Consider the following 12,291-nt stretch of genomic DNA (forward strand, 5'->3'; position numbering starts at 1 on the left):
ACTGAGGTATTTTGGACGAGAAGATATTCCGCAGCTTCCCGAACGCTGCCCATCCGAGTTGGATCCGACGAGAGATCTCTTTCTCGAAGTTGGACTTACCTAACTGGATTATTTGTCCTAGGTAAATGTACTGGTCTACAACTTCGAGTGTAACGTTGCCAACCTGAACTGGAGTGGGTGCGACATGGTCGTTGGACATAATTTTTGTCTTTGCCATGTTCATGCTAAGACCCACTCGTTGGGATGCGTTACTGAGATGCTCGAGCATGGTGTTCAGGTCTTCCAGGGTCTCAGCCATTAGGACTATATCATCGGCAAATCGAAGATGCGTCAGGTACTCGCCGTTGATGTTGATGCCAAATCCTTTCCAGTCCAGAAGCTTAAAAATATCCTCCAATGCAGCAGTGAACAGTTTCAGAGAGATGACATCTCCCTGTCTCACTCCTCGCTGCAGTTGGATCGGATTAGAGCTCTGGTTCTGTACTCGAACTGACATAGTGGCATTTTGGTAGAGGTCCCTTAGCACTTCGATGTACCTATGGTCCACTTGGCACCTCTGAAGAGACTGCAACACCGCCCAGGTCTCGATCGAATCAAATGCTTTCTCATAGTCCACAAACGCCAAGCAAAGTGGCAGATTATACTCTTCGGTCTTTTGTATAACCTGCCGCAGCGTATGGATGTGGTCTATGGTGCTAAAGCCTTTATGTCTGATTATTTTTTCTAAAATACCATGAATATCGTCATGAAAACCTATCCAACTAAAAACGATATTTATTTGCATTATGGTTATAGGGAGACATAGGTGCTGATTTTGGACAGAAATGTATTTTATTTTAACTTGATAGCTCTAAAAATCCATCCTTTACTTACGATTAGCGCAAGAAAACAAACTTCTTAGTGTGCGTCAAGCTAGCGGCCTCAAAAAAAAAATGGGCACGAAAAAATAATTTGACCATACCAAAAAATAGTACTCTTATTGAAAAAAATAGTACCTGTTGTAAAAAAATTAGTACCATCACGGTTCTGGATTTATAGCCATGTTTTATTGCACTTGCTAGCTTGACGGTGAGCGAAATTTGGCGAGAGTTAACGACAAGGTCTTTCGCTTTGATTTAAACGCCAAAAAATAGTACCGAAATAGTACTCACCCCCTGCAAAATACCGAAAGTAGTACTTCAACGGTTCCAAAGTTATAAAGGCAGTTCTTTGATCCCGCTAGCTTGACGTTTTGAAAATACCTATTATCTGGGGAACGCTTGCATACTTCAGTATGTAACTAATGTCAATAAACTCGTATGAAATAGTACTCCCTACCATCATAATTTTGATCCGATTCTCTTTGTAGAAATGTTAAAAAATCATCATAACCTATGCCATACATTTGTTGTTGATACAGTCACGTAGACAATTACATAACCTCACAATTTATTCGTAAGTATTGCCATTTTGGAGGTCTACCCTACCATTTCTTTGCACTTCAGTGCTGCTATTACAAAAAAATCCTATTGCATACACCCATATGCACTAATTTTAATAGAAAATGGCTGCATGGGTCTAGTTCTTATCGAAAACAATCTGTGATTTTAATACATCATAATACATTTTTAATCTGCTGTTTTATTTTATAATTTATACCTTCATGTTCAATTTGTTACGGATCGAAGTGTTTGTTAATAAACAATTTGCAGTATTTGTAGAATAACTCAAAGAGTTTCAACAATGATATTACTTTCATCTAACAACCCTGGCACTTCACCAATTTTTACCCAAAAATGGGGAAAAATACTGAAATCTGACAACATTCTTGACCATGTGTAATAATTTTGTTCGCGACTGTACTTGTCTTGATAAATGTATGACATAGGTTATAATGACTTTTTGACATATTTCTACAAAGAGAATCAGGTCCAAATTATGATGGTAGGGAGTACTATTTCATACGAGTTTATTGACATTAGTTACAAACTGAAGTATGCAAGCATTCCCCAGATAATAGGTATTTTCAAAACGTCAAGCTAGCGGGATCAAAGAACTACCTTTATAACTTTGGAACCGTTGAAGTACTACTTTCGGTATTTTGCAGGGGGTGAGTACTATTTCGATACTATTTTCTGGCGTTTAAATCAAAGCGAAAGACCTTGTCGTTAACTCTCGCCAAATTTCGCTCACCGTCAAGCTAGCAAGTGCAATAAAACATGGCTATAAATCCAGAACCGTGATGGTACTAATTTTTTTACAACAGGTACTATTTTTTTCAATAAGAGTACTATTTTTTGGTATGGTCAAATTATTTTTTCGTGCCCATTTTTTTTTTGAGGCCGCTAGCTTGACGCACACACTTCTTATCTGTCAGAATCGTCATGTTTTCCAATTTCTGTCAATGAGGACTTGTTATATTTTCCAGAAATCCGTGGACTAAAAAATACCATGAATATCGTCATGAAAACCTATCCAACTAAAAACGATATTTATTTGCATTATGGTTATAGGGAGACATAGGTGCTGATTTTGGACAGAAATGTATTTTATTTTAACTTGATAGCTCTAAAAATCCATCCTTTACTTACGATTAGCGCAAGAAAACAAACTTCTTATCTGTCAGAATCGTCATGTTTTCCAATTTCTGTCAATGAAGACTTGTTATATTTTCCAGAAATCCGTGGACTAAAGATGTAGAGTGCTTGGTGGCCAACAACACCATTGTGGCAGAGCCGCATACCGCTCCAGGTCAGGACACAACACAAACTTCGTTTGACCTTTTCAAACAAAGTGAGTATATAGTCTTTGTACGATATAATAATATTCGAATGGACATTTAGAGAAATTAGATTTAAAATATAACAAAGGTGGTTATTATAATCAAAATAAGTTTAATTATTACTAATAATTCTAATTTAACAAAATAACCTAATACGAGTCGTGTCTGTATTTCATTTCTATTGATAACTATTTATAAACCGGTATGCAATATCGCTTGGTGACAAGATTAGTCACAGGATACAAACGCGCTGGTAAGCAAACACTTTGGCAGAAGGGGAAAGTCGTATGACTATTCTTTCCCCGTGTTGCTCTAAGCCATAGAACCGTGTTTTTTGGAGTATAACGAGGCGACAGTATCGTCCCGTTTGATTCCAGACGAGATGCCCTCGCTGGTCGTAGCCCCGAGTGACTCTAGTGGCGTTTCAGAGGCGGACGTGGAAATGCAGAGGCTCATCGATTCCCAAGTGGAATCGCACAAGATCGGGAGCGCTATTGCTGAAGAGGCGCTAACGCGATCCTCCACGGAATACTCGCCGGAGCTGCCGACGGACTTACTTCAGGACGCCGTCTTCAGTCAACAGGTATAACAATGCAATTACGCGTACTAATATATTTGCAATCAAACGCAGTGTCCTGGATTACGCAGTGTGCTATACATAGCTCTGCGTTAGATTTTTTTACATCGCACATGATGATACCCTATGTGGTAACTCTTTGGCTTGGGTATGTGATAAATAAACCAATTAAGCAGTAGGTATATTGACCCAATATTCACACCGCGCGCGATTTGCGTGCGGTATGGTGCAGGTACTGGTTTTCTTGTACCATTAGCCAGAGACTAAGTTTAGTTTAACTCGCATTGCTGACACAATTTTTCATAGCTTTTGCATAGTTTGCAAACTGCTCGTAACTAATAGGATGTGAATGGAGCATCACCTGTTCGCACTAAACTTAAACTTAGCTCGCGGTTTGCAACCTGTAAGAGATAATCAGCACTCGAATATGTTTATTAAAAAGTTGTTTATAACCTGTTTGTATGAGCAGGCATCTCTGGACAACGTTCTGGGTGTGGATCTGGCCGGGTTCGACCAGGTGCGCAACAACGTGCCGCTCAGCTCCGCCGGAGGGGAGAACTCCCCTCAGCCTGCGGACTCGTCCACGGAAGGTATTACCACAGGCTCGTCGCCTCCCGTCTCTCCCACGCTACCCCCTCTTGGGCTCGACGGCAACGGTGAAGCGGCCATGGCAGTCATCATGAGCCTACTAGAAGCCGATGCTGGACTCGGCGGGCCTGTCAACTTCTCCGGGTTGCCGTGGCCTCTACCGTAGATTTTTGAAAAATATCCTTTTTTATTGAAAATAATATAGGCATATAGCTATGTTTCAAAACAACGGACGACCTACTAAGCGACTTGCCAAAGACTAGAATGCCAAATCAGCAACTTATTTTTGTATAATGGAATTGATTACGGAACTAGACTTTACTACACTGGATTATGGATTTTATAATCTTATAAATTGTATACCAGGAACAACACAAGGTTATTGATTCACTTTTAGTACTGGATATTCCGTCCATCCAACAAAGTCAAATAGAAGACTACGCAGGTCGCTCCGAGGTTTTCAATAAAATTATGACTGGGGTAGTATTAAGTGTAATTCAAAGTAAAAATAATAAAGAAATGAATTTATTAATGTACCTAAATAGAATCAATTATTTTTGTAGAGAATTATTTGTGTGCAATTATTTTATTATTCCATTAGTCAATTTTTTAAGATGCCCAACTACCAACAATGGTCGTCAATTAAAGAAAAATATCTATTGCGTACAATATAAGATAGCATCACGCCTGAACCCGCAGGGGTAGGCGGAGGATGCCGTGTTAAATCAACTTAATTACGCATAATTATATTTTTTGCATTCATCGAATATTTATATACCATATTGTCTGTCATTGCAATATGCTAACAAACAATACATCGATTAAGTAGGTTTATTTATATACTATAATATTTCGCGAAATGTTTAAAGTGTTTTGCGAAAGACCATGGGTCCGACAACGGCAAGTAAAATAAAAAAAGTTATACTTTAAAAGTACATTTCAATTAGGCACGGAACAGCGCCGTTAACTTGTATATAATTGGGTCCATGTTGCCAAACATTATTGTCAACTGATACAGGAATATGGTTTACCGTATTCATATATATTATGAAACTTAATGGTACTTTATTGTTATGTATAAAGAAATGTTCTTGCAAACATAATGTCAAGGACTCTTGCAACTTAGCAGGGTTGTAGACCGATGGGCTTTAGTGTAAACTGTAGTCTGTGACCATGTGCAATATTAGCCGCTCGTGCTACCTGGTCCTAAACCAGTTCAGTAGGCAGTTTTGCCATATGAGGGTGCTACTAGTGAACATCTATGAAGAGAGCGAGGGCCAGCCAAAATATCATATGTGTGTATATTCATAGTTAATTCTAAATGAATTATTATTTTATTAAGTCATATCATGTTCGTTTATCTTGTGAAAGTGCATGTGAGGGTTAGATCGGATAAGCCGTCTCATGCAGGCTGGGGCAGGGCAGTTGACGATTTTGGCATTACGTGCCAAGGGAAAAATGCGTTCCAATCGGTGCATTATGAGTGTAAATACTAAAAACTAGAGTAATTTAACCTCTACATATTTTTCTTTCACTAAAGTCCTGTATTGTAAATATAAACCACAAGCCGTACTAGAGAACGATAGTTGTAGGTAACACAAGGATATATACAGGTGGCCCAGAAGTTCAGGTTCAAAATGAAAAATTAGAAAGAGGGACTCATTAGCTACCAGAAACACCCCCATGTATGTTCAGCAATTATTTACGGTTTAGGAGATATGACCCATTTTGTACCTTTTTTCTAGGTTTTCTACCTTACTTCAGAAATAATCATTTTGTCGCTATCCCTTTCTTAATAATTAATTTATTTTACTTCACAACTATGCCTAAGGCTGTGTACCGCTCAATCAAAGATAAATCAAAGTCAAATCAAGTATAAAAAAAAAGTTATCGGAAGTCAAAGTGAGAATTCGACCAAAATTGTTACAGTTGTTAAAACTTCGCCGAAGAATAATAAACACATGAGATTGTCATGGACCCTGAAAGTATTTTTAAAAACTGCTCCATTTAATAGGCTTTTAGAAACATCCAAAAAAAGTACCCTTAATACAGGCAAAAAACTAAGTAATTAGCCCTCAAAGATTGCAAGACAGACAGATTTGAAGGAAAATTTGACATTCTCATATAATGTAGCTGCTACTTTCTAACGTTGTTAAAGGTGCTCAAAGACACATTTTCAAGACAGACACTGTTGGTGATTCATAGACCAACAGTGTTTGGGGATAACTTTTTCCTTGAAATCTATGTACCTTCATTAAAATACAAATACCAAAAGTGACTGCAAGTTTTGTCTTCGGATTGTTGCTATGTCTACCCTGTTAGCGATTATAAGCGTGATTTTTATTTACTTTTAATTGAAAATGTGTCTTTCCTGAAAATTTTTGTGTTTTTTACAATTATTTTCAATTCCATACTTTTGCGACGGAAAATTCCACTTGATATCATCTCAGAATCATGGCCTCAATCACCCCTCAAAGTTTTCGTTACGATGTCACTAACACCCTGTATAGAATAATGTTGCTACCTATATTGTTTTTCTTTATTTTGATCAGAATAATAATGGGTGGAAGATGTTTTGTGCCTGGGTGTAATAACATTATTTATACACAACAAAGATAAAAGATGCATATGTCTGGTATCCATGAAATTAGAAGGATAAAGGAACTATTTTTTTAAGGGAAGTATATAAGCGCTTCTTTGAACTAATGTCTGCTGGAGAGCATGTTTTGCGGCTGTATCATTTTCAAGTATTTGTACATTTTTACCATACAAGTACTCTTAATTTTTAGGTCGAATTCTTTTTCATTAACATGTAATGCCAAAAACGTTAACAGTCCTGCCTCAGATCATGACATAATAAGCCATCTATATTTTAATTTAGTCATTGTAAAAATATATTTTTGTTTAATGTTATTATGTAGTTTATTAAAATAGTGTTTGGATTTATTGTTTCATTTCTTCTATTTACCCCACTTTTTCTTTCAACATAATTGTGATGTGGTGAAATTTGTCGAAGTAAATGTAAGGATATACAAAGAAAAAAATATTCAATGCACAAATTGAACTCTTAACTACTTTATTTCCATTTCATTAACATCTTTTTTACATGTTACATCAAATATACATGATTCTACAGTCAAAACTCTTTCAAAGTGCATTGTTAACAGAACATTTTCAATAACTACACCGCCGTTTTTCATATTTTTTTAACAACGGCGCATTTTTTTATCCTACTTGGTTGTACATGAAAATTATCAGAAGAAATTTTAAAATATATGATAGAACGTGAGCTTATCGCGAAGTACAATACTTTTGTGTATACACTTTCCTCCACGAAGTGCCCTTTCTTATGCACTTAGCTGGATTGCCAGTCACATGGTTGCGATGTAATTTGATTACGCACAACGGTTCTAATTGCAATTATACAGAGTGGGCTCACTACCACTCAGCAGCAAAATATGAAGTCTAACTTTCTACATATGTGACTGTCAGTCTAGCGGAAAGAAGTTTTGTCGTTGTTCTACTACTGGTTAGATACCGGAAGGTTACTCCATCGTATCGCCGTATTTGTTCGTTGGTGCAGAGGGTGGCGATTGTGGCGGCGGCGGCGGCGGTCTGCGAGGCGCAGGACCTAGGCCGGGTTCCAATCTGGAATAATATTTACATTACTTAGCCAATATGCATATTGCTTTTAGTGCCAATGACTGACCGACCTTATGTTAACACATGTGAGCAAAGGGTATAGCGAGGTAAGGAAGACGAAATGGCCCCCATGGTCCATGACGGAATTATCATTTGTACTGGTATTGGCACTCTAAAAGAATACGAAATGTAAGGTCGTTGACCCCTGACCTTGACCTGTCTTTGAGATATTCGAGAAAGTCCGTACGCGCGCCGAGTTTTAAAAAAAAAATTTTTCCGAAAAACTATAAAAGCTAGAAGAATGGGACCAATTGCGTATAATTAGGGATACTTTGAAAAATATTCTGTATTTTTTTCAGAGTTCTGGTGAAATGACAACTGTGCAAAATAATTAAACAAAATATAAATATATTTTTTTAGTACTGTTCTATTATGTCTACCACGCCAAAAAAAATATATAATACTCTTTGATTTATATACTTACACCACACAAAAACTGATCAAAATCAAAGAGGCGCTTCTTGAGTAATTATGAATTTACTTAGTGTGCGTACGGCTGGTAGGAACTAATTAAAGAGGTCGTTTTTAGATTAATTATTATAATTACATGTTAAACATAATTTTAATCATCATCATCACTATTTTCATTTATTACAACATTGACTGCATCATTTGAAAATATTTTCGACAGAATTTCAGCAGGACGTAAAATGCGAAATAGATATCTCGCATGAGCTAAGTAATATAATTATTACACTTGCGACATATGAAAATCGACTTGCGAAAATCGTATTTTGGGCAAAAGAAAACCCATTTATGCAAACCGTTTACAATCTGTACTCCTTCTAGCTTTTATAGTTTATCGGAAAAAAATTTTTGAAAAAACTCGGCGCGCGTACGAACTTTCTCGAATATCTCAAAGACAGGTCAAGGTCAGGGGTCAACGACCTTACATTTCGTATTCTTTTAGAGTGCCAATACCAGTACAAATGATAATTCCGTCATGGGCCATGGGGGCCATTTCGTCTTCCTTACCTCGCTATACCCTTTGAGGAAGAACTGTCAAGTTACTCTATGTCACAGAGTGCTATTGTGACTGATTTAAACCGAATAAAAAGAAAATACGAAAAGTGCCGTAACATAATACACATTCAAATGTCAGTTACCTGTATGGGTCTTGCTTAGCGTCCGAGTACTCCCCTCGGTTACGTCGCCGCAGTTCTTCATATGAAAGTAAGGGACGCGCGGGCGTTTCTAGCGTATTAGGATCTGCATTACCTAAAATTATAACAATCATGTAATATCTTTACTCATTTCATGCATAATCCTAAAATTTACATAACATACAACATAAACAGCCTATATACGTCCCACTGCTGGGCAAAGGCCTCCCCTTACACGGGGAGGGGGTATGGAGCATACTCCACCATGCTGCTCCAATGCGGGTTGGTGGAGGTGTTTTTACGGCTACTAGCCGGGACCAACGGCTTTACATGCCCTCTGAAGCACAGAATCATCTTACTTTTCAGACAATCAGGTGATTCAAGCCTGGAAAGTTCTTACCAAACAAAGGACAGTCTCACAGTGATTTTGACAATGTCCCCATTGGGAATCAAAACCGTTCCTCCAGTTTAGTTTGACTTGTCAACATGCGAGAAATGGCTTGCAATAATATTATTTTATGGTTATACATTACCACTGTTATTTTCAGGGTGATAGGAATCATCATTGAACAGGGGTCTATCAGTATCAAGGTCCAGCGAGCTGCCAGGACCAGCATCTGAGTAAATATCATTTGGACTTGCTCCAAACATTGATGGTGGTGGTTTTTGCATTGCCGTCCTAGAAATATATTCAAATCATAAATAAATAAAAGAAGAGAGAACTGTAGAAAATGAATACAAAGCAGAGGGAGGCAGTTTACCCCTTGATTTTTCCATCCTTTCTTTCCCGGAGGAGTTGTCCTATGTAGCTGCCTGGTAAAGCCATCAGTTTCTCCGCACAAGCTTCCTGATAGGACAGCTTTCCAATAAAATACCCCATCACTACGGCCAAGGTCACCTTTGGAATGACACCAAACCTAGGATTTGGTTTAAAGTGACCTGAAACAAAAAAATTATTATGTCTTAAAGTGGAACTAAATAAAAGTAAAAAAATTCAACAACACTTTTCCTAAGATCATTAAAAAAACAATTTGACTATCAAGTATTATTTAAGTCCTTTTTTTTTGAAGTGTGGTTACATAACTAATGTAAAGGTAAAAATTTTCGCATCGGCACAAACAATTTAAAATACACACAAACTTTCTCAGAATTATTGAAATGATGACATTCGCAGTTAACACCAAAATTAATATATAAAGAAGAGAAACAACAGTACACTGTACACATTTAATAAAATTGAAACATTGCACTTACAAACAAGGAGTTATTACATTCTGTAAAATTCAGACGGCAGAGATTGTTATTTTATGAACAATTTAAATAATGTATGTACCTTTCTGTATAGCGATATAAGTGGTGAGTCCCATAGCTGTTCCAAGAGGCATAGACCGTTGGAAGAAGCTTTCACGATTACACTCACCAAGCACCTTTAGTTCTTCAGGAGAAAACTTGTATGGACCCTACAAGAAATGAAGTCACAGTGACATCTAATGAAATCATATGGTACCTAATTAAAATAACTTAGTACAAAAATTAAACTTTTATAAAGAATATAATTGTATAATAAAATGTTAGATTACTGTTTACATAATTGGTTTAGAACTTACCTTAAAATCTAGTTCCTATGTACTATTAGATTCAGAATACATTAATGAAATTGAAGATTAGTCAAGATATTTTGTATTATAAAGGCAACTGTAATGTGTAAGGTAGTTACAACCTGACCTGACCTGACCTACTGAACGTATGCAGGAGGTAAAGAATGCGGTTATGATGAAAATAACCTTACCGGGAACGTCCCGCCGCCCGGAGGCGCCGGCGGCTGCAAGGTTCCCTCCGGCCCTGGCATACCCTCCTGGTACCCGTATACGCTGGGCTCGTTCATTGTGACTTAATTTTACCACTATCAAAATGTTTACCTAACACTGAATATATAAAATCCTTGTCAGAGATAGCAATTTTTTATCGACTTATGTTTGTGCGGTGTCATTGACAGCCACACACGGCCACACTGACAGCTGACGCTGACTTACTATAACAGACAGAAAGCAGGGTTGCCAATGACAATTTATCAAACTCTCCAATTTGGAGAAAAAACTGCTGAATCCCCACTAATTCCCCTCAAAATTACATAAATAAATAGAACAAGTTTTAACTATTCAATGAATTAATAATAAAATAGCCTTTACAAATCTCTGCGGAGCACTGACCTCCATGGGTCGTACTCCACCACGCTGCCCATCAGCAGACCGGTGGAGGTGTTTTATTGCCAGTACCAAAGAGTAAAGTAATTATAGGGAAGCCAGTACCTAATCGCCACCAATGGCACGTGCCATCCGAAACACGAAAAATACGGCTGGCCTGAAAATTAAATGTCCTCTTCAAACAAAGGAAAGTGTTAAAAAGAAATTTGACAATGTCCCCATCGGGAATCGAACCAGGGACCAGTAGATCAGGATATTAAAGCAGTTTTTAAATTCTGTATTCTTAATCCGAGTCTACATGTCTCTTCGTCTTTATCATCATTTTCTTTCTTCTGAGCGTCTGTATTATGAACTGTAAATTCTAAATTTGTGTTTGAATCATACACGGAACTGGAATGTTATATTAACCTACTTAATTCTAATATGTCTTCCGAGTAATCGAATTATTTCACGTGTGATGAAAAGACATGAGGACATTTTAACAAAAAGGATGTAGAAGAGGTGTAAATACGCGAGGGAGGTGTGGATACGTAAAACTGCTTTGAGCCTTCTCTCTTCGATGCATCGCCGTGAAACAAGCAACGGTAGCAGTTCATTTGGTATTATGCACCTACATCCATTTTGAGTTCTTAGGCCTTTTGTTTCTAAGTAGTGCACACACTCGTAATCAAATTTAACCTAAAAAGTAGACGACTTGGACGGGAGTTGAACGCGCAGCTCTTGTCAAGTCAGGACGAACGTGTCAACCATAACACCACCGGGTCCTCCTCCAGTCCAGACAATACAAACATTGTCGCTCGTCCGGGTTCAAATCTTTTTCCTCATTGTCCCTTTAGAGAAGACCTGGCATCAAGTGGTGGGTAAGAGATGATCTGTGGTGTAAACTGTACTTCCGAGTATGGGTTGGACTGGCTGGGCGGCTACCGGATACAGGCGCTGAAAGTTTTTGTACGAAGGAAACTGGTACTGCCTGTGTCAAGATGAAATGGCTATTTAAGTAGGTACAAGGATTTTATTAAATTGATACACGGATGTTTGAATGAATCTGTTTGTGCTGTAAGAAAGGGAGGGGCGTACTTACGGCGTTGTACTAACGTGTCCGACACGCGAATAAAGACGGGATGTCTTCAGTAAATTCGGCCGGGTTATACCGACCGTTGATGCATCGAAACGTGTGCAACTTGCTTTATTATATTACAATTTTGTTGTATGTACATTGTACCCCATAGAGAAACACGAACCTCCGCTGACCGGAGAGGTACCCGTTAGATGAGATTAGACATCACAAGGTCTATGTTTCGACATAAAAAATATCAAGCTGCATTTAAGCTATCTGAGCTGTTTTTTATTATGCAA

The 12,291-nt window shown here is 37.8% G+C and overlaps 2 protein-coding genes across 5 annotated transcripts in view; one reads left to right on the forward strand and one right to left on the reverse strand.

Moving 5' to 3' along the window:
- LOC126380451 (protein cycle) overlaps positions 1–6,868 on the forward strand; it is a 52,567-nt gene extending 45,699 nt beyond the window's left edge. For 3 of the 4 annotated variants that reach the window (XM_050029876.1, XM_050029878.1, XM_050029874.1), the window contains 3 exons: positions 2,657–2,772; positions 3,139–3,344; positions 3,808–6,868. In XM_050029876.1, coding sequence (XP_049885833.1) covers positions 2,657–2,772; positions 3,139–3,344; positions 3,808–4,092 — 607 coding nt within the window. In that variant the 3' untranslated portion in view covers positions 4,093–6,868. The remainder of the gene's footprint in view (positions 1–2,656; positions 2,773–3,138; positions 3,345–3,807) is intronic. The other variant, XM_050029875.1, reaches the window with a different exon arrangement.
- Positions 6,869–6,985: 117 nt separating this feature from the next.
- LOC126380481 (OCIA domain-containing protein 1-like) lies at positions 6,986–10,748 on the reverse strand. Its single transcript, XM_050029924.1, has 6 exons — positions 10,521–10,748; positions 10,065–10,191; positions 9,493–9,670; positions 9,265–9,410; positions 8,735–8,846; positions 6,986–7,574 (listed from the first exon to the last, which is right to left on the reverse strand). Exons 1-6 carry the CDS (start codon positions 10,614–10,616, stop codon positions 7,472–7,474), a joined length of 762 nt encoding a protein of 253 aa, XP_049885881.1. The 5' UTR covers positions 10,617–10,748; the 3' UTR covers positions 6,986–7,471.
- Positions 10,749–12,291: the final 1,543 nt, after the last annotated feature.

The sequence above is a fragment of the Pectinophora gossypiella genome, chromosome Z, assembly GCF_024362695.1.
Source record: "Pectinophora gossypiella chromosome Z, ilPecGoss1.1, whole genome shotgun sequence".
NCBI classification, from domain to species: Eukaryota; Metazoa; Arthropoda; class Insecta; order Lepidoptera; family Gelechiidae; genus Pectinophora; species Pectinophora gossypiella.